The sequence below is a fragment of the Oreochromis aureus genome, linkage group 19 (genome assembly GCF_013358895.1).
Source record: "Oreochromis aureus strain Israel breed Guangdong linkage group 19, ZZ_aureus, whole genome shotgun sequence".
NCBI classification, from domain to species: domain Eukaryota; kingdom Metazoa; phylum Chordata; class Actinopteri; order Cichliformes; family Cichlidae; genus Oreochromis; species Oreochromis aureus.
The window spans coordinates 14917630-14941262 of NC_052960.1; the positions used below are offsets into that span (position 1 = coordinate 14917630).

Genomic DNA, 23633 nt, shown 5'->3' on the forward strand with positions numbered 1-23633 from the left:
TCTCTCTCCCTGTGTGTCATTGGTTCGCTTTCAGTCATAAGCCACAAAAAGACCAAGCATCTGCGCCAGATGACCTCCCAAGTAAAAACATAAACAGAGCAACTAGCCATAAAAACACATATAGCATCACAACAGCTGAAGTGCATGACTTTCTTTGTGAAACCAGACTATTCAACATAACTGCCAAAATTTAAGTTAGATTTAAAAAAAATGCACAACACAATAAAAATCAGGGATCGAGCCTTGCGCTCTGAGCAACTTTGAAAAATCACAATTATTGCATGACATCATCCAGCATACAATCCAAGGGACTTATGCACCTATTCAAATGCTTAGTCCCTCTGTTGGCACTTGATGTTGGCACCCATGTCAGGCTTTAGAGCTAAATAACAGGCCAATATGCCAGGCTTTCCAGCAGCACACCCTGAAAGCCTGTGGAGAAACTATTCGTCCCAATGAGCTCTAAAGGCAAATGGAAGCTCATAAACAGAGACTCGACTGTATAGACTTTGCATTTTATCTTTCAGCAGTTTCCCCCTTTTATGAGCCAGGGATCTCTATAACAGGGGGGAGAACGGGAGGGATAAGCAGGATGGGAGGATGGCAGAAAGAGTGAGAGAGAAAAAGGATGACAGTAAGGATGCAAAGAAAGAAGATGATGGCAGAAAGAGAAGAAGAATAAGAATGAGGTAGAGGTTGGGAGAATGAGATAGAGGAGTGCTGGGGTCACAAATCTTGCTGCTATTCTAGTACGTGACATCTTCGCTCGTTTGTGGCTGCTCATTAACAAACAATACTGCTGTGAAATTGGTTTAATGACAAAGTAATAAAATTGCTATTCTGCTCACAGATGGCCTCAGGCACAGGGAGATTCTAGCAGGCTTACTGTGGCTGCCCGTGTGCATTAAGCTGCTTGTTCATGAAAACAGCATCCTACACTTTCTTTCTCACTATCATCAACCCTTTTTTCTTTTTAAGTTCTTTCTCTTCTTACAAATGAAATAAATTAACCTACTTTCCTGCCTTGTTTTCTCCTTGAATTCTCCCTCTCCCACACTCTCACCCTCTTTCTCTCTCTCTAGTGGATTCTCTTCCTCGCTCTTTCTCTCTCTCTTTCTCTCGATCTCTCCCCAGTTCTCACCCCTAGTACAGAAATTACCATCTTAAAATAAAAAAAGGGGGCCTGCCCACGCAAACGCAGCTCGACTTCATTTCAAACGCAGAGCCCTTGTTATTAAACGACCCACCAATAAAAACCAAGCCGTTGAGGAATAAAAGAGCCAAAAGGAGCAGAGAAGTACAAAGACCTCCCTCCTCCCATCTCTCTCTAATGCTTTCTCTGTAATGCCTCTTTCAGCTCTTTGCCGCTCTATCTTGCCTGGTCTGGCTTCGTTCTTCTTGCATGCCGTCTGCGCTTTGGAGAATCTTGAGCTTGCAATGGGAAAACAAGTTAAAAAAAGGCATTCATTTTTGTGCACGATCAGCCGACATTGCCAGTTTTTGTTAAAGTACCACCTGTTTTCCATAACTCATACAGAGGTGGGCACTGGGTTGCTTCATAGCCTCGTTGGGTGTCCATACCATGCTACGAGCCAGCGTGCCCCCCAGTGCCTGATAAAAATGTGAGTGAGCCCTGTTAATCACAGTGAGAATTTCAGCAGGGCTAATGTACTCACATATACTGTGAGAGCACGGTGGCACACATTAGCGTCAGCTGTTTAAGACTCCCATGGCTTAAACTGTGAGTAAAGCATGTGTCTAGATTGTGCAGTTAACAGATATTTGGATCTGTAACAACCGCTGAACAAAATGAAAAAGAAAATGAAACCTGCTACGAAAAGAGAGCCCGCTCTGTTCTAATCTTGCCAATAGTGAGAATATGTTTTTCTAAATGTGTTTCTTCCTCCAAAACAGATGAAACGGGATTATTATTACAGCATCAAGAAAGAAGCCAGATCAAATGAACTTAGCGGGTAGAGGGTGTTGGTAGGGGGGATGGCACTTGGGATCCGACAACAGAGTCAATTCTGCTAATTAACTGCCAATTAGCGGTCCCTAAATGAGAGGGATCATGATGCCTGTGTTGGCAGCGCCCCGATAGTCTCTCTTTTTAGTTAGACACACATATACACTCATGCTTGCACACACAGATACACCAGAGAGACACACACACACACACACACACACACACACACACACACACACACACACACACACACACACACACACACACACACACACACACGCACGCAGCCACAACCTCTCCACACTCTGGCTGTATATTTAGAAAGCCAGGGGCATGAGATGGCCACTGCTGGGAGTCCCTGGTTGAAGCCAAAAAAAGGCATGACATTTCCATCTGGGTCAAAGTTAGACAGATAACCAGCAACTTCAGTCAACTAGCCCACCAATGTTGTAGAAAAGAAGAGATAGAAAAGTAGGGAGTGGGCAGTGAGCAGAGTACGGGGTGGGGGGGGACCTCAAAAGACTCTGTGTGAGATTCATGAGACGTAAATACTTATAAAGAATGTGGAAAAACAGGCGGCTAGGCCAGTTTCATAACTTTATGTTACATTTGGAAAATATTAGTTATTATTTTTCATTTCATAATGGGCGTCGCTGCCAAACCAGAGAATCATAAAATCGTAAAAAATCGTAAAAGGCAGTGTTCCTAAGTGTCTCTTTGGCCCGAGAAAGGGGGATGGAAAATGCTTTCTAAGTGGAGGAACAAAGCTGCTTTTGCTTTTTCTCTTTCGTGTTTTCAGACACCACAAACAAATGTTAGCATTTTGCACATGAACCTTCAGTGCAGCTACTTTGTATCGCTGCTGAGTGATTTGAAGTCTGTAAAATCTAGAGGTGATCCACGATGAGTTGATCTGAATGGGAATGGGGAACCTGCTGTGAAGAGAGCTACAGATCAGTCAGTTTAGAGCCATCTAAATTCAGTTTATCTGCATGCTGTGCCACAGCAGAGCGCGATCGGGGGTCATAATCGGGATTCTATATAGATAGGCTAAAGTTCAAGGCATATGACTGTAATGACTTTTGATTTTTTATGTGCTTATTTCTTTCTTTTTTATTTTATTTGTGGCATTCTTTCAAGATCCTGTTTCAGTCCTGTTTAGCTTATTTCCCCAGTGCACCTGCCTGCTCAGTTACTCGACATATGAATGACATTGGTCGCACATAACGCAGTTTGCTAGCTTAGTCAGAGCACATCCTTCTGTTCTTAAAACAGAGTAATTAAACATACTATTGCTAATACAGTACATGTACAGTTATATGCTGGTGACTGTTCAAGGTCAAAAAAAGAAGAAAACAATCAGTGCACCACACTCCACACTGAACTGCCACAGAGATTGAGCCTATTTCATCTCCTCAGTGGGCACAGGCTGCTTGGCGCCGTTGTCTGGCGGATATCCTTCCCTTATCATGTGACCTGTGCTCCGACAGGGGGCAAAGGTTGGCTGCGATCCGCCTCTGTGTCTTAATAACTCACTCATTGTATTCCTTTCTGCCGCTAATTGGAGCCTCTCCTCACTGTGTGTGTGTTTGTGTGTGTGTGTCTGTGCATGTAGTCCCCCCTGGGCTGTAGAGAGGAGGCAGACAAGTAAAAATAGAGTGTGGCTTAGTGCCCTCTTTATTGTTATTAGTGGTCCAGTGGCACAGCAGTCAGTTATCATCGATGCCAACAAATGACATATTCGCTCTCTGATTTGTTCTGCACCCCCACCCGACTGCAACCCAACCCCCTCACTCAGCCATGGAAATGACCAACTGGCTGCCTGCGAGATGAGGGAATAATGACGGGCCGATTTCCTTCCTTTTTTTAGATGCCATTTCTTTCAGTCATCTGTCATCGGCGTCATCTCTCAGGCCCATGTAATAACCCTGTGTGTGTAGTTACATGCCGCCTGTGTGAGCGCGCGCGTGCCCGTTGCTGCCGTGGTAAATAACGGCAGGATAGTCGGTGTGTGTGTTTATGGCAGAGAGCGAGGGCACATCGTGCTGGGTGTGATGCTGAGACATGAAAGGATTCGGTCAGGCTCCATTTAGTTCAGAATGATAGCAGGACACTGGGAGCTGCTGAGGAAGGCAAATCTGCTGCTAGACACTGTAAACTCTAAATGCTTCTTTAGCTTATGAACACCTGTCTGCCATTTCACCTACTTCGCTATCCCAGAATGCCATGTGTGACATGGCCCTCACCTTTTCCTGCAATCTTAAACAAATGCAATTACATATCAGACCACTCCCACGTTCTCTTAGCATGACGCCTGCTGTCTCAAATGTAAGCAGGGCAAACAAAACCCCACACTATCTAATGGTCAACTAATGGTGTCCTGACACACTGTATACTCATACACATCTCTGAAGTTCCCATTAGTAATAATGCACATACAAACACACCTTTGAACGCAGGGGAAACTATTAACAGGATAATCAAGTCTTTCCTCTCATAAGCTCGACACCAGAGCAATGAGATTGTGGACTTTAACCCTTTCCTTTGCCCTTATTAACATCAAACAGCTGATGGCGTGTGGGCTACAAACAGGTGAGGCTGTTTTCTAATTATATATTCTAGAGTTAGAATCTGCCGGAGTATCAGAGTGCGGCGCTGAGACAAAAGGGTTTAAACCAGTTGAGTTTTGCTTTCTGCATGCACAGGTGAGCTCCAGGTAAACCTAAAGCTAGGTGTCATTTGGAGGGGATGGTGCTGGGAGGTTTGATGGGGCAAAAGGGGAGAGAGTGAGATGCACTGTCTATTGACTATCACACAGTGCACCGTTGTGCCCTCGCTGGGCTGCGATTGTGCCGGCGGACAAAGCCCTGATTCAGCACATCCTTTCCCCGAGGGAGAGCTCTGGAAACCGAAGACGGCGGCCATCCCCTCCCTATTCCCCCCACTCATCCTTTGCTTCTTTTTCCCCCTGTCTGTCGCTATCTCTCTCTCTCTCTCCCTCTCTCTGGTCAGTAACATGGCAGTAACCACGCATCAAAGGGAATAACAGAACAATGCAAGGGACCAGCCAGGAATTTGAGGGGTTTTTTTTGAAACAGGAATTTCATATGGCTAAGTTCTGTCATATCTGGGGTGAATGATCCGAGCAGCCACTGGACCAAATATCAAAGGGAAAAACAAAAAGGTCAGACATTTAACTATAACTCGCTACCTAGCCTGGATAGTAAAAAGTGGAAAACTGCACCCTCTTCTCACCTTTCCCTTACTGTAACATAGCCAGTAACGTGGCAGAGTCACCCAGGCCTCCCGACATCAGCCGGGATGCAGCACAGATACACTAATGGACTCCAAGCCTCTTCAGTAACTGGTATGTATTTTATGAGAGGCTTGGTGTAAAGTTAATACACAGCTCTGTGATCATCTGTGATTATGCATCTGTGTGCGTATGCTCAAGGATGTTACACAGTGCAAGATGCTTTCAGACCAAATGGATGGCTTGAATTTCATGGCCAATGAGAAGGCAGGGACTCGTCTCAGATCTATCTCTGTCTATGTCTCTGTCTATTTCTCTCTCCTCCCAGGTTAGCAGAGTATTTCTGCATTAATCACCATGACACAGGCAAGGCAACTCAATTTTCTGCTCCTGTAGGTAAGGTGCATGGCGTCCCGAAACGGTGGCACGAGGCATGAAACAGGCAAGCGGGGGCTAATCTTTGGTTACTAGTGTAATTGAAATGCTATCCACACTGTAGGGTGCATTAAAGTCTGATAACAGCGGTTCCTGTGGCCAATTTAAGTAGCTTGACTTCCCCTGGCTAGAAGGGAATAAAGCAAAGGGTGAGAGAGAAGGGGAGAGAAAGGGAGAGAAAGAGAGAGGGAGCGAGAGAGAGAGAAACGAAGGAGACAGAGTATGTCAGATAGTGGGGGGGAGCACGAGGGAGGGGGCTGATAGATAAGGCCGACAAACCAGGCTAATTCTCCAGGCATGTTTCTCATTGTGATCCAGGAAAAATGAGAAAAAAATGAATCACAGAACCAAAAAATCAATTGACCCTCGGGTGGCTTGTCAGGCTGCGAGTCTGATAAACCTAAAAGCTTCGTTAATGTCAGCCTGCCTGTACCCAACAGATAGAGCACTTTGTAAATGAACCCGCTTTGATAAATATATTAAGGAAAGCTGTGAATAAAAGGCACAGACTTGTCATTTGTAAATAGAACCCCCGCTACATGGAATTAGAATGATAAAATGGGGTTCCATATAATTAAGTTTGTGTAAGACCTGAAATCCGTGCAAATACCTTCCCGGAATTTTGAAAGGAAGCTGTCAGTTCAATTAATCTGAACATCACCCTGAGAATGTACTGAACAAAATTAAGCTGCAGATAAAACCTGGGCTAGTATTTTGATAAGTAATTCCTGTATCATTTCTTTGCTTCTGTGATCATTTTATTTAATCCACCACCCCCAGTTATGTGCTAAGCCATCTACAAAGGCCCTGCTGGCCAGGCCACCAAAACCTTAATCCACCATATAGCTGGTGTAAAATGGGGAGGGGGTGGAAAGGCAGTTTTGCCTTTTGTGGGGGCACCAGTGGCGGTGCTAGGTATGGTTTTGGATGAAGGGGTGGGGTGGGTGTGGGGGCTGTAGGGGTAGCTTATGATCAGCGCCTGTCTCCCTTAAATATATCCCAGTGAATACATGTGCATCAAACCACAAAGACCACTGACTTAGCCGCGGAACACTTTACAGATAACACCGGAACATCCTGGTAGCTTACATATAATAATGTTACAAAGGTTGTCTGTGTGTATGTCTATGTGTGAACCTCTGCATGTGTCTGTACGTGATGGGGAGGGATGTACATAAACGGTTTTCACACTTTAGGAGCATTAGCCGTCTTGGCTGATGGGGAGAGGGAGGCGAAGGCTTTTGAAAATAAAAGGCAGAGCGATGCTGGTGGTGGAGATAGGGCGAGCGGAAATCTTGACTCACCAGTTGTTTACTTGCAAGATGGTGAGGCCCGTGTCTTGGGCTAGCTGCTTCTTCTGCTCTTCAGAAGGGTATGGGTGCTGCAGGAGCAAGCAGAGAGAGAGAAACAAACACATACATGAGCCTCTTTGACATACAGATTAGCATAAATATCCATGCATGTAAGCAGTCGTACAGTGAAGCGCTGGAAAACGTGCTTCGACTCAACTTCATGGCTGTTGCTTATTACTGTATCTATTCGATATGTTCCTGTGTTTGTTGCATTGTGTAACTTAAGACTGGACCTTCTCATGACCTCCACCCAATGCCGCCTCTCCCTTGCACATTATAGACATTCACACCATACACGTGTCCACCCACGCACACACACACACACACACACACACACACACACACACACACACACACACACACACACACACACACACACACACAGTTCAGTGCAAAACCTGTAGGAGCTGGCCAAACAAGTTCGTCAACACTGTCACCAGTGATAACCCCCATTCTTTATCCCCACCCTGCCTACACAAATACAACATATAGCACACCTCCAGAAAGAAAAGACACTTATGACCATACACACTTTGACAAACATGACTTTCCAGTAGGCCTAAGCCATATATTGTGGTGTCTGAGAATCCTTTTATAACATACCAGCAGAGCAACAGATTGAGTGGGTGAAGATTTGTGGAGAATACATTTATCTTTCCTTGAATGTCTGACATGTATCCCGGTGGTGGCTCTTTCATAGAGAGCAGCTGAAAAGAGACTAATGCTAAAAGAAGAGAATGCTGTGAAATGTGCTCCACAGATATGCCAAGATTTTTACCTGAAAATGTAATTCTCCAACAAGGTCTGCAATGATACTATTTGTGTCAGGTCCAATCTAGAGAACATTGGCTGATATAAATGGCAGACCTTGGGCTGCCTTGCTCCCCCTGGGCCTGCTATGAAGCATGACAAAACAACAGTGATCGCTGGTGACAGATGTCTTTAAGGGCCAGATTAGGAGTCGGGGCGCACGCAAACGAAACAAATGAGACACTATGTGTTTCATTCAGCCGCTGTAAACAGAAAGCATGCATGCACACAAGCACGTGCAAACAGAAATGCAAATAGACAGATGAAAATTATTCATAGACCTGACACCTACAAATCAAAACACACAAATCCTTTTTGAGGTGATGTTTATAACTCCCCCTCCCCCCAAAAAAGAAAAAAAATACCTTAAATCTTCAAAACTTTAATTTGATTGTTTCAGTTCCTTTCCGGGTATATGCTCATTGAGCACGTTTCACAGCTGGCAATGTATGCCCAGCTTGTGTTAATTGAATTTAATTTTAACTTGAAATGATAGCAGTTGCTCAAGAAGCATTTTCTCATTTACCGCTGTAATAATTTATATGAGAATTCATATCAGCAAAGAAGGAGATTCCTCCTTTCAGGTAGCCCTGCCTGTTTAAATGTAGTCTGTTTTAATTAAAGAAAGGATGAAAAAATGGTTTGAGGAATGTGCACAATTAATAACAAACAAGGCTGAGATTGGACAAATAATGACTCCCGGCTGCAGAGGGGGATTAATCTGATTTGTACTTGTGTACTTAGTCCTTTTTAATATGCTAAAATCATTAACAAAGGAAAGATGATAATGCTTGCATAGAAATACATTTTTTGATTGCCAGGTGTTGACATTTCCTTGGCTACCGGAGACAGAGTTGCTAAGGTATTGTGTGTGTGTGTGTGTATGCACATTTGCGTGTGTCTCTGTGTAAACATTTTCAAGAGAAGCCACAGGGTGCACAAGATACAAGCTCTAGTTTATATATATATCCTTTTTTTATCCATTTTTCCTTCTAAGTATACACTATACAAACCTCGAGTATGCAAATGTGCCCAAAAACCTACACAAGTAGAGAGCTGGCTAAAGATGATGTTGTATGGAAGTGTGGAGATAGGAGCAGCCTAAATTGGAAATGGGAGTGGGTCATTTACATTGTATTAAGGCTTCCTCAGCCTCTCAGCCCCAGACCCGGTCATCAATCGCCTACTGTCAGCCAGAGCGCGCTCTAGCCTGGTGATAAATACGCTGGCCAGCGGCACGGCTCGTCCAACAGCCACCACGTAATGAATGGTTTGAACAAACAAGAAAGATGTCTCATCAAGGAGAGTGGGGATGTTAAAGCCCCCCTCGCACACAAAACCCCTGAGTAAGGAGATTTACTCTGACCGCATAGACAAGAAAAAAAAAATCCTATTTCGTTCAGCTCATACCTCTTCCCCTCCTTACTTATACCTCCCTGTGTCAGATGATCACCCCCTGCAATCTTAATACTTGTAAGCATTCGCCCATAGGCACTGCTGAGCGTACACACAGAGAAACAAATCTAAACGCAAACAGACTGCAACATACAAACATCGTGAGCACATAATCAGTCTCTTCTCTTCATCTCTGCTCAGCATTCTTTGTCTTGCATTTGTTGCTGACCCTCCATGCCCGACATATGTGTGATTTTTTTATGAATTAGAATGCAAGCCAGACCAGGTGACACACACACACACACAAACATACACACACGGACATGAGAAACAAGCTGACATGGTGGGCTTAGTGGTTACAAGTCTGGAGTAGCTGTGAAACTGGAGAATGTTTATTTAGACCTCAAAGTGATCTCTGATTGTTAACTGCCACAAAAAAATACATATACACATATATATATATATATGACAAAATCTTCTATGAATGCGAATTGATTGAAAAAACCCAGCTCCAATGTGTATCTTCCTGGAGATGTCCCTCTCTACCATCAGGGGACATATGACATGAGTATTTAATGGAAGAAACACAAACACAGTGGAAGATCAAAGATGGTATTGATAACCTCCCCACTGGCTTTGGAACCACTCAATATGTTCAGTTACAAACACCACAGCCAATATCCTTAAAAGAAGATTGACCACAAAATGTAAAGCAGTCTATAAATAATTAGAGGCAGACATGAGCAGTTTCAATTTGTTGTCCCGGCAGCGCGAGTCTCGGATCGAAACAACCCCGTTAATTATTCTGAAACCTGTTAATGGAACAGGGCACATTATCCTGATGTGCACATGTTGTCTAGCTCCTGCAGTCTGATCTTTAAAAAAAAAAACCCACTCAGACAAACATCAACACAAACACCGATGCAGGTGGACCATATTCTGTCTTTTCCTAAGAATTGAGCTGTGTCTGTGCTTCGATGTGTGTGTGTGTATGTGTGTGTGTGTGACCGACTGCTGGCTAAATTACAGGGTTTAATGTGCTCTGTGCTCTCTGATAGTGCTGGATGTAATGGCCCCTGTGGTTGCTGAACATTACAAGCTGAGGTAGCTCTAGCATCTGCTGCGTACGGTCCTTGACCCCACCCCACCCTCACCCCCACCACCCCCTGCCTGAACCCAGCTTAGCGGCTTGGCATTTCATTGTATGCAATAACTACATCTACCGCTGGACCCGTCTTAACTTGACACCACACCTTTTGCACACCTATCTACTCATCCAACATCCAGTTTGTCATATATCACTTTAGTGCTCTCCTGACACCTATATGCACCCATCATCAAATCCCGCGCCCGGTCATTATCCCGGCTGTTCCGTACAACCCCCACCACTTTTCCTGCACTGCGGCTTCCACTCCTCCCCCTGAACCTGCAGCTCCTTGCATGAGCTGCAGTTGGACCCCATTGATGAATTACATCATCAGTGTGTGACATGAGTTATAGAGGCAGGTCACAAGGTTACAGTGGCTTGCAAACCAATTCCATGCTAATGACTCACAGGAAATCAAAGGCCATTGGCTGTTTACCCTCAGTGCAATGACAACACAAAGAATGTACTCGGGATCAGTGGGGTGATTTAGCTTAACCTCTTTTTGATTTTCATGGTAATTTTAATTAAATTTTAAAAAAAGTATTTGCTACACAGATATAGAACTTTTTCATGTGTTGGAGCCACTGATGGACTTTATTGTGACTCTTCTGTATTTAAATTTACGGAAATATTGCATCTCAATATTTCCTTTCATATACGCCTTCCACACACTGATTGGAATCATATTTGTTTTTAATCAAAGTGACTGGAGGATGATAATAATATTCACTGTCAGAAATAAACGCAATCAAATATAGGAATGACATTTTAATATGGATTCGGCATTGAGCTGGGGTAAGATTGGCACATTTTAAATATCAAGTTGGGGCTGTTAATAATGTTACAATTGGCTTCTTTGACAAATGACAATGAGATTGAATGCATATCAGCATTACTGAGAGATCAAACAGATATGACAAATAAATCCAGTTGGAGTTTTTGAATCCTCGCGAGTGTTTATGCACACAGCCTACCTAATGTTTGGCTTTTTAGTCGCAGGTTTCTGACAGGTTTTGTGATTTATATTGAAAAATACAGTTAATTACGTCCATCTCTAGACATCAAATGGACGGACACATGACAATTAAAAAGAGAAGTGCGTTCTATTTCTGAGAAATCAACTTTTCAAATTTGTCTGAATAAATGCAAAAAAATATTTGTGGTTAAATTTGGTAATAGTGAGTACAAATTTGCAAGAAATTTGCAATTGGTAAATAATCCAGCTTTACTATTTAAAAGATCAGTTTTATTTATGTAATTGATTCCAAATAATGGACTTTTTTTAATGGACTTTTAAATGGTAAGAATGGCAAACTTGGGTATACATATGTGGGACTTTTGAAAATAAAAAAAATGCTGTTGTCCTTCCCTACGTTCAAGCTCATCTCCAACTTTCTCTACTCTGTTCTCTCTTTCTCCCTGTCTTTGTGTGATTTGGGGGAAATGGAGATGGGAGGCAGTTGAGGGTTATTTGGGTGTTTGTTTTATTTCACTAGGAACTGCACTGCTTCCTGACAACAGTCTGAAAACAGGCAAGAATGCCACATGACTCAGTGACTCAACCCTGCTGCTTTCCCTTTCTCTCTCGCTCTTGCTCTCACTCCACTACACACACAGGGATACTGCCAGCTTATAAACAGAACTCACATGATGCCAAACAAGAAACCGCACGCACTGCATGCCAACCTCTGATAACAGCAAATAAAAGTACATCCATATCTACACCTCATACGATCTGCATTCAGAACATACCACTACACTTGTCTTGCTCTCGCTGCAAACTCCAAAGCTTCCACAGTAAGTATAAGGGCTCTCAGTGGACTGCCCTCTGACAGTAAAACAGTGATGATTGCAAATACAAGGTGGACTGGTGAGGCCTGCGGCATCTATTATAGAGCAAAAGGGCCCCCAGTCTGTCTGTCTGCCTCTCTGACTGGCTGGCTGGTTGGCAGTGTATCAGTACTACTACTGCTGTTGCTGCCACGGCCCCCCACAACAATCGCTGGCTGGGCTCCTGAAGCCAGCTCCTGGACCTCTGCCAGCAGCCTGTTTGCTCTACACCATTAATTTATGTTCACTGGAGACAGTGCAAGGTTGTAGAGAAGCTCTACGGCATAACTGCCCCGTTTGCCTGCCAAGCTCCAGCAAGAGTAAGAGCGGGTGCGGGGAGTCAGAAGAGGGAGGAATGAATGGAAGAGAGGGTGAGGAAATAACCCTGGAGGATGTGAAAGATATAGGCATCTGATTGTACCAAGCTCCATGAGGCTAAATAGCAATCACTCCCACACAATCCCAATGCACCTCCAGACTTAGCGATCGACCAACAAAAAGAGCGCGATGTTTTAGGGTAACACTTCCAAATTCTATCATGCATAATGAAATGAAAGATATCATTTTATCCAATAGAGGAGATAAAAATGTTTAAAAAAATAAATAAAAAAAACCTGCTCATTATGTACACAGAAATCAAAATGAAACTCCCAAATGAGTTTCTGTTGAGCTCAACCACAAATCTATTAGTCTTTGCCAACAGTTATATCTACAAACTGCATGTGTGCTGTGTTGCAGACCCACTTGTGGCCCGGAGACATAACACAGAAATGCGCCTGTCTAATCGTCAGATTGAGATCATGGCTTATTTTTTCACCGCATGGCTGACCCTGCGCTTTCAAGAGGAGGAACGTGATCCTTCCATCCTTGCAGTGTGGGCCCTGGTTTTCTATCTCTCTCTTGTTTCCTTCAATCTCTCCTTCTCCCACTGTACTCTATAGGTCCCAACAGCAATACTTCTCTCGCTATACTCACTAACCCCTTTGCCCTCATCTCGTACCCTCTTTAGTTCACCTCATCGTTTCTCCTTTCCTCTCATCTCGTCTCGTCCCCCTTTTTCAAAGTTTCCGCTCAAGCTTTAAGCCAGGTCCTAGAGGGCAGGAATTTGGCCTGGTTTTTCAGTCCAGGCTGCTGGCTTTGTTGTGGTAACTGCCTGCTCAGGGGCACCCAGCTCTGTTCTGCTCTCCTTTCTAGCTTGCATGATGTCAACACACAGCCACGCTCACTACTTGCTCTCAAGAAATCTTTAAAACATGTTCTTGCAATGACTACAGCCGAGCCAAAGGATCATCCTACAAAGGGATTTGTTCCTATTAAAACTTTATTGGTATACATTTTCCAACCTTTGGTGGATTTTTAAAAAAAATAATTCTTAGTAATGACTCTCCTGTTCCATTTTGTGCTATGATGTTGCTTGTTAGAGTTGTGAAATGACTGGTGTTTTGCCTTTGCACAGTACTTTTCAAACCTATGAAGAGATCATTAGAGGTTTGCTGGGTTGGTCATAACAGTCGATCCGGTCACTTTGCCTGCATGAGACAGCTCCACGCGTTATTGTTGCCAGTCACAAAGTCATGGCAACGTGAACCTCTGAATAAACATCGGCACTGGTTTAGTAACACGCAATGTGCACATGTTACAAAGGAAGCAGCCGTTTTCTTGGGCTGAAACATTACATTTTTTTAGACGCTATGAGCAACTGATTTAAAAAGTAATGTGTAATTTAATTAAAAATACATTGTATCAAAGTAAATTTGAGACAAATGTATACTACAGGAATACAGAGTGTTGGAAACCATCCCATAGAAATGTCAGGAAAACAGGGGCTGGTGTCAAGACAGTAAAGCACTTACAACTAAGAGCTTGTTGGAAAAAGTACTTAATATTAACATACAGAGTCGCTCTAAGTTTACCCTCTTACTCTATTGTGTTCCTTACACTTTGTTTAACTTCCTAAGTCAAAGTAAAGTGGGGCTGATCTTCAATTGAAATAGAAACAGATTCATTTGGTAAGATGGACAGATTGAGCTACAGAAAAAAGGGGGGGTGTTCGCTCTTCAAATAGAAGCTTCTGAGAGTTTCCACTTGACGGTTCTCCCTTTCATTGTGAACTAACTTAATGAGAATAAGTATTCAAATACACATCCAGCACCTCCTTTAGCTCTATCCCTCTCTCTTTCTACTCTCTCCCTCGGTTTCTTTAAGACTCCACATTCTCAAGAGAAAGGCCAGTGCGTTCTAATAGTAAGCCTCAGGACACAACAACGAGAGCACAACCACTTACAGAGGACAAACAAGAAACCCCCAGGGCCCACTGTGGAATGTCAAGCCAATTTGGAAGATATCATAGGACATTTGTAATGTCAATTTTTGTTTTCAGGTCAAGAATCAAAGGCAAACACGGTCGGTAACATTTGTCCATTACATTGCAGTCAGGAACACCCCCTCCCCTACCAAAAAACAGCTGCGGGGGACACTTCCTGTTTGCTAATGATGCTAAATGTGTTCAAGTCAACCATGTCAAATTTTCTCCCCCTCCAAATGGACAGCTGGGGTGGAAAGAAACATTTTATCTCTTTTCCTCCTCTGCCTCCCTTTTTCTCTACCCTCTGCCAGCAAAAGAAGGTCCATGGCAGGCAGACACTTCAGATCACGTCTCTGTCAGTGAGCCGGACGAACATAGCTGCTAGTAAGCATAGGTGCATTCATCTGAGATCACAAGTACTTCCAGGGAACAAAGTCAGCCAAGCCCTGATCAGTCACCACCCTGCCCCTACCTGTTGTGTCTGTTCTCTTTACTGACTACAATTTTTGCCTTTCAGAAATGCAAGTCTTCTGAGCTCCCCTTTCATCTAGGAGTGTATGAGTCAAGGAGATATCTCCTGTCATTGCTCAACACCCAGGGGCGGCTGGCTGCATGGGGCTGTGTGGACTGACAAATGCCCTCAGGATCTTTCACTTTCTTAATGTTTCTCAAAGGAGAGTTGGCATGTGACAGGAGTTAAAATGCCTTTATGAAGTGCTGCCAAGAGAAGAGAAGAGAAGAGAAGAGAAGAGAAGAGAAGAGAAGAGAAGAGAAGAGAAGAGAAGAGAAGAGAAGAGCCTGTTAGGCTTATGTTGCTTTTAGTCTGGTCAATAGCAGCCAATCTTTAGGTACATTCTTCCATCCTATTTTCTCCCTGCTTGTAGTGCTCTTAGGCTCAATCCTGCCCGCAGGCCGAGGTGACCTTTGCCCTGGCTGGCCTGCCTAGCTACAGCCCTCTCGTTTGTTAGGCGCTTTATCCACTGACAAAGCAGGCAGGAAGTTGGCAGCCACCCAGCAGCCCCATGGGAGGATGACCATCAGCTAGCTCAGCTTACTGCTTATTACAGGATGCTGGGGAGCATGTGTGTCTGTGTGTGTGTTGGCATATGTGTTTGTCCTTATGCTTATGTCTTATGCATTTATTGTATGTTTGCATGCATGCATGTTTAGAAATGTGCATGTGCATATGCAGACATGTTTAACTGAAGATTTTTGTGCAGGAACTTTTTTCCATAGAATAGGTCATGTCTCCAAGTTAACCAGATCAGCTATACATGTTTGCAACAATCAGGCAACCTTCCAGTCGCTGGACTCAGGGGACCCCAGCACACTTTCTCTCTCTCTCTCTCTCCACTCTTTCTTTCCTCACCCTCCTCCTCTCTGCAGCCTGCTCATCAGAGCGCTCAGAACAGCTCACTAAAACATTATATCATAAGACACTCTAGTTTCACTCTCGCCACTCCATAAAAGTCAGGTAATTCATACTTCATTTATATACCTTCCCATTAATAAAGCTGATGAACTTTTACTCCTTAAATCTAATGGGCCATTTTAGCACGACTGCCAGCGCTTGCCGTTTTCTCTTTCCTTCTCCGACTGCCTCTTCTCTCCCTTCTATTCTATTCGTACTTTGAAGAAGGATAATCCGCAGGCACTCAGGCACTGCACACATACAGTGGTATGTGGCTGAGGATGTAAAGAGAAGGCTTTGGAAATTTTGAGAGTTTTCACTGACCTCTGTCACAGACCAGCAGTGACACATACCATCCATGCGGTTGTTTTGTTTTTTTCTTTTCACTGTTTTCCTCTACCTCTCTCTATCTGGGCACAACAGAAGGTCACTGACCTGCAGGCCTGATGCAAGGCATCATGGCTCCTCAGCTCTGAGGCTGTTGACAAGCGACTGTGTTCTTTTCAACAACTCGTTGAACCCCCCCCTCCCAACCCCACCTCCCTTCTCAGGAATGTAACACAACCGCTCACTGAGGTAACCCAAGCCCCTCCCCTCTCCCATCCTTCATTTGCGGAAAGAGAAAGAGAGAGACAGAGAGTGAGACCGAGACCAACTGGGGGTGTTAGACAGCTGCCCCCCATCTCCCCATCTAACTCTTGCTCACTCTCTATTTCTCTTCCTCTCTTTAGATTTGCTTCTAGCCCACTGCCTGTGGAATAATTAATGATGCAATTGAGCTGAGGAGAGGACTCTGACCAGCAGGGGCCATTCCTGAATGCCTGGGTAGCCGTTTTATGGAGGACCGGAAAATAGAAACAGAGGAAGACATGAAGAGACAGATAGGCAGAGGAAGAGAAGGATATAAAACAGTCCAACAGCGAGAGGAAGAGATTGTTAATAGTCTGTTCCTCAACGGTCTTCTTCCCTGTTTTTGTCCCCTCTAGTCTAATCCTGCATCCCCATCCCCCTCTTCTCTCTTCCATCCTCATGGCGGGATTGGGGGGCCTGACCTGTCTGGTGATTGATGGTAATGTCTCAGGAAGTCATTTTCCCCGACAGCACCCCGCCGCCTTTCAACAGGCCTGGTGCAGAGGTGAGCCCATCACATAGACGCTGTTAACTCTTTGCTCACTCACTGGCCCGATCTTTCATACTAATCTACTTCACACCCCTCATCTCTGCACCACCTTCTGCCAACCACCAACCCAAAGACCTCAAGTTCTAAGACCATGGCAAGGATGAGAACGGGATCAGTGAAAACAAGTCATCTCGACATAAAAGCACAGGCCATCTTGAAGTGGATCTGCCAGGCAGCCCCTAATTCAGGTTGCTGGGGATAGATCCCCACGATTCCATTACTGTCAGTGCTTACCACCTCCATTATGGCAATTAGGACATGGCTCTAACACTAGGAATGCTTTGCTATCTTCTGGAATTGCAAACATCTGCCATGTCTCCGCTCCATGTGTCGGAGTGGAGTTGTCGTTTCTTAAACACACATCTTTTTACAGTCACACTCTCCCCTCTTTTTTCCCTCTTGTTTCTTCAACACTGCTCTCCACATTTATTTTCTTAATTCGACTCAAACTGTGCCTTAAAGAGATCCTTCTCTGTTTGAGTCCAAATAACCTAAAATGATCCGTGAAGAGACTTGCGGTTCCCGATTTCAATAGGCTTCATTAGTTTTTAATATCTAGCCAAGAAAAGGAGGGGAAAATGGCATGGAGATAATCAATGGAAAGGGGCTGGTACCCTATTAATCTCCCCCAAAGGATTGTGGGTTAATACACGCTCTTGCATAGGCAAACATGGCTGTGTGGTGAACACATCTGTCTGCCTGGATGGGTTACTTAATGAAACAGCCAGCGTTTGGCTGCTGAGATGGATGTCATTCCCTCAGTGAAAAATGAGTTCTCTCTCCTACTATGCTGAGGCAGAGCCACACATGATAGGACTCCATTCAATTCACTAGAGACCTAACTGTGCCCCTGTGTGAGAGCAGCTTTTCGGGCCGGACAGGCAACGCATGGCCACTCGAGCAAGTCTTCATGGAGATCATATCAGGGAATCCTAATGTGAACAAGACTCAGAGTGATCTGAGAATGAGAGAAGTCACGGAAAGACTAGATGAACCGTATTACAGTAGGAAGATAAAGAAGAACAAGAAAGAGGGGAGATGAAGGCTGAGCCACCTGGGATAGATAAGCAGGCTCAATGTGTGTGTGTATTCTAGACTGTAAGTATGCCTGTGTGCATGCATCTGCCAGTGTACGAGTGCATGTCTGTTTGTGCATGTATCAGTGCGCATTCTGACAGTGTTGGAGGTGACCCCTGGTCAGGGAGTCCTGTAACAGGAGCTCACCTCCGGTTCTGCGAGCTCTCCTCTCAGTGTGCTAAACAGCCACCTGAAGACAGGATTAGCTATTGTGACCCAACCCCAGAGGTAACTGAGATACACCTCCAGGGACAGACATGAAACGCACACTGTCACGTGTTGCAGAGACGCAGCCAGGTGGGTAGAGACTGACACAGACGAAAACAGCCGTTTAAAAAAAAAAAGCTGTAAAATGGAGACAAGATAGGACAGGTGGTGAGAGGGATTGTAGATGCAAACAGGACGCTTATAAGAGGATGATTGCAAGCAGGATACAGTGTAACACAGAGCAAGTTAGGGTGAAGGTGTCAGTGGTGTTTGCTGTTGTGTAAAGAAAACAAAGCTTCAGAGCATAAGAGGATTGGGCGGCCTAACTTACTCCCTTCGGGTAGCTGAGATTTGTGCCTCTGTGGAAATTGATGCCTGTCAGCCTATCTATGACTCAACTCTGACAATATGCATGCATGTGTGTTTCTGTGTGCATGTACAAGTGTGCATGCTGTGCTATGACAAATGAGCGGTGCCTAATTTGTGACTGATTATGCAGGCTGCGGGTGCCCTAAACCTCTTTGAACTTGTAATTGCCCCTGGTTTCAGTAATGAACATTAAGGAGGATTCAGAAATGTGTGGCTAATTACACATTTGCCCCCTCCACACACACACACTCGCACTCTTTTACATTTCTTCATCCTATTGCTGGAGAAGAAAGAGGAAAAGGAGGAGCAGGAGTTGGAGAAGGAGCATGAGAGCCAAGGAGGAGGTGCTGGTTTGGGAGGCATATACTGCTGTTGTTACCCTCTTTATCTAAATAATTGTACAAGCGGGTTTATTGGCTTTAGAGAGGTGCTTTGTGTGTCAGTTGGTACAGCCCTGGGGATGTAGGGGACTGGCTTTCCCCAAGATCAATATTAAGAGAGATTCACATCTGGAGCCAAGGCCTGTTCTGCTTAGATTTGGATTTATATATTTGGTTTTTTTTTTCCTATTTGATTTTTCATTGGTTCTCTTCTTCCTCTATCCATCTGCTTTTTCTTATCAGTGTGTGATAAAGCCTACTTTTGATAGAGAGACTGTTATCTATCACACATGCTCATTTGCTCAGCCTTACATGATCTTGGAGGGACTTGGCTACAGAGAAATCCAGAGTTCTGGAGTGAACTACATCTGCTCTGTGTGGAGAGCAGACACAACACATGGCTCGGTATAAGCGCTGAGCAGAAATGCTTGAGCAATGAAGCATTCTGGGTAAATGGTTGCCGTGCAGGGAAGGTCTACTGTGGCTAGTGGAGGGGGAAGAGTCGGGGAAAGGAGCAACAAATTGACCTGCTCAGCCTGTGTCTTTGATGTGGACTGAGCTCTCTCTTAAAAAAACCAGTCCATATGTTCAGAGAGGGAATAGAGATAGGATATCAATGGGGGAAAATGAAAAGGTGAGGAAGTGGGGGGAAGAGGTGAGAACAAGAGGCATGGCTCCCAGTTATAAGGACCCCACTGTGCAGGAATCCCACTGCCTACCCCTGGACTAAGAGCCGGGCAAAACAAAAGCATGCATTTGAGAAGAGTTGGACGGGAGGGGAGAAAAATCACACAAAATGGCAGGAGTGGGATTTGGTGCAGCTAGGCTCCCATGACAAACCAAACAGTGAAACACATAGTCTGTTTTTGATTTATACTCCGTGCCTCCATCCATCTCTCTGTCCTTGCCTCCCTCCCATTTTTTAGCCTGGTTTGCCATTTCCACTCCTGTGCTGCTCCTTTTCCCTTTTGCATTTTCTCCTCTTGGTGTGAGATGAATATCAAAGCAATAGTGGGGCAGCTTGGAGGCCTGCAGCAGAATCTCATTGGCCTCCATGGTCCCCAGCAAGCAACCGCCACTGCTCTAACAGCTCTTGCCACAACCCTGCAATCAACCGCGGGGGCAATGAGACCAGCCTGCCGGGTGGATATTCTGGAAGGGTAAGGGGTAATTTAAGGGAACTAGTTTTGAGACGTCAAACCAAAATCCTCTTATATATTTTGTTTTGAATAAGATAACCCGAAAAGTGTTGAAGGGAGGAAAATCCTACACAATCAGCTCCAACCATCTTAATAACCTTGTTTTTTAACCAGGGGCATGTTCACTATCGCAGACGCTGGGCTCCCTCACTGCATATGATGTCATTCTGTCCCATGTCCCGCTGAGCTGGCTCAGCCAGGTCCTAGCTTGGATCAGTGTTATTACTACAGAAGCAATGGACAGCAGTGCTGAAGGCAGGGAAACGTTACTGAACTGGGGTCAATTCTCAGTGGAGCACACAGACTTAAAGAAGCATCCTCCTTTCTGTGCACGTGTGTTCTTGGAAGTCTCTCAACTGTTGTGAGCTGTAAGTTTATAAATCTGAGCGGCCTTGACAGGCTGAGTTCTGTTTGTAGTCTGCTGTGGTCAGGGCATGTGCAGTCACCTCCACAGGGGCCAGTCAAAGTCACGCTGTGCTGGAGCTCTTCAACCGGGACACCTTATTTAAAACCATTATTTAAAGAAATGCATATAATATCACCTTTTGTGAAACGTGTTATTATTACTATTATTATTTTATTTTTGCTGGAGGATAATTTGTAGGTTGCTCTCTCTTTTTTCTTTTGCAAACACTGTGGAGTTTCACGCAACTTAATCACCTCCATGCAGTGGGAATGTACCGTAAACAGTCCCTCAGCGAAAGCACTCATTTCTGCTACTTCATTAAACAACCTGCATTAAGATGCAAACAGCAGGAGTGAAAATTAACTGGAAGGGATGGAAATGAGAGGAAACACGGAGGAGGAGAAGTGGTGTGTTTGTGCAGGTATCCCAGCATTAAAAGATACACAATATAATATGATGCTCATTTTGAGGATAAGCAAGCGTATGGGATTAAGAGGGGAAAAAAAACTACAAAAAAACATGCCAACACTTTTTTTTTTCTCGCACACAGCGTATAGCGAATGCGAGGTTAATGTGCCACGCTTTATATGTCAGTAGATTCCAAGTGGGGTTAGTTGGCTTTGAAGTGGAACTGTGACAGATCTGGATTAGAGGGCAAAGTGTAAAGGTCTGATGTTGGAGCATGAAACGAATTAGGGTTTATTACATTCTAATACAGCACTAAATCTCTAGAAACACCTACCATCTACGCCAAAGCACTGTAAACAAAGCTTTTGTCAGTCATAAGAGCTGTGACACACTAACATTTGAAAACAATGCCATAGTTGCTCTGCAATGAAAACAAAAACTTGATTTATTTTACTCATTTACTCATTCTGTTTTCTTCTTTGTAGATTGAAATTCTTGAGTAAAATAAGCCTCATTTCTCTGTGAGGGTCTGCCACTGCTGCGTTAGGCCCTCTGTGGTGTACTGGCTGGGGAAGAACAGATGGCAGACTGAGGTGGCTTGTGTCTGTTTTCCAGGGTCGCTGAGCAGCCAGCATTAGAACACAGAGGCTAGACAATAGCTAGGCACCAAACCTCGAACCCCCACCAAAGGTCTCTTCCACACTCATTATCAATGACTTTCAATTACCCCTGTGCCCAACATCACCAAACTATCCTGTCATATTGTCACTAACATCTGTTTTGCAAACACACACAGAGCAGTGGGTCTTGTCACAAAAGTAACCATGTGATGACTCTTTTTCCTGCGTTTTCCACTGATGATCACACATTTGGGCAGTGGCAGTGAACCAAATTGTCGCCCAGGTTGCTACGGGTGACTGGAGAACTGACTTTTGAGCTCCCGAGGCAAACAAGCACATGACAGATTAGTGTGTGGGCCTCCTCCAGGCGTCCACCTCTGTGACCCTTAGGAGTCCCCTCCTTACACCCCCTGCTCTTACCCCTAAAGCCACCCCCTGCCTCTCCTTTGTTCATCCAAACTATCAACAACCTAGAGAGATGGACAAGCAAACAGATTTTTATTTTTTGCAGTCAACAAAAAGACGGCTAAAGTTACTTTGAATAATATTTTCAATTTAAAACTTTTTTTGTCTGATCTATTATCAAACACAATTTTTTTTTTTAAATGAACCATCCAGTTAAATGAAATTATAAGTAAGTTGACTATTTATTTATTGAAAAAAAGTACTGTGCCATGTATATGGGAAAGAAAAAGTAGGCACCAACAAATATGGAATAAATAGCTTTTGGCAGTTCGATGTAAAAGGAGGAAGGGCTATTTCAAACTGTTTGCAGATGTGTGTCTGCACCAGCTAAATGCTGCTTGTACTGGAACAACACACAAGGATTAGAAGGACTAGAGGAGCTTAAACAAAACTGGGGATACTACAGGGCTGACTGTTTAGTCTACTCAAACAACATGTCCTCTCTTTTTAAGGGATGGACTTGTACACTTGTTTATCGTATGGAACAAACATCCGTTGCCAGGTTTTGGCCGTGCCTGCGTCCATGTCTTGTGAATGACCCTAACCGACTCTTTTATGTGCGTCTATAAAGGGTGGCAGAGAGAGCAGCTCCCATAGGAGGGCTCGACCTGACGATGACACCCTGTCGTCATGGAGACTAATGCTATGTTGGGCTTGGATCGGGAGTGTGCGTATGTGTGGGTGGGGCAGGGGGGATAGCTACTGTCACTAGTGTATCTAATGATGTTTTCAGCACAATGCTCTTAACTCTAAGACACTCCTCGCTCTGGTGAACACCTGTATTATCTGCACTGGTATCTTTAGTGTTCTCGTAGGTATATTTCATTGCTTCAGTCAAAACATAGCTCATTAGTCAATACTCGTACTGGTGTTACATTTAGGATGATAAAAGCCAATTATACTAATAGCTACATTTAAATACCATCTACTTATACATAAACATTTCAGAGCTGAACATTTAGTTCTACTTCACAGTCCAAGGACCCTCTAAATGACGAAAGGATATATCACTTCCCTTTCAAGGAGCCCAGGGGACCAATACACCTGGCTTAGCAGCTTAACAGCATTTCCCAAAACACCCAGGCCAAAGGGTGGCCCAGCACAGAACTTGAGACGCTTGATGCTCGAGTTGGCTACCTACTTACTCGTCTGACTGACCGCTCTCCCTCTCTCCTACGATCCCTCACTCCCTTGTTTGAGTGCACACATTTAAGGAAAACTTTCAATTTGGCCTTGATTGCTCCTGAGGTTCCTTATTTATTTTCATAGGTGTTGGAGAATTTACACTAGTCAAAAAGACAAGGCCAGATCCCAGAGAGGTATCTTTGTATCTGAGTGCTTCCTGTTTTCATTTTAGGCCAACCCTTGTCTTTACAGGGGTGAGTAAGGGCTAGCGGGGGGTTAGCAGGGGTTGAGAG

General features: G+C 44.3%; 1 protein-coding gene across 5 annotated transcripts in view; it reads right to left on the bottom strand.

Moving 5' to 3' along the window:
* The window catches only part of meis2a (Meis homeobox 2a), a 78107-nt gene that overhangs the window by 17706 nt on the left and 36768 nt on the right, over positions 1 to 23633 (bottom strand). For all 5 annotated transcript variants that reach the window (XM_031747185.2, XM_031747187.2, XM_031747184.2 and 2 more), the window contains exon 10: positions 6959 to 7035. In XM_031747185.2, the coding sequence (XP_031603045.1) occupies positions 6959 to 7035 (77 nt within the window). The remainder of the gene's footprint in view (positions 1 to 6958; positions 7036 to 23633) is intronic.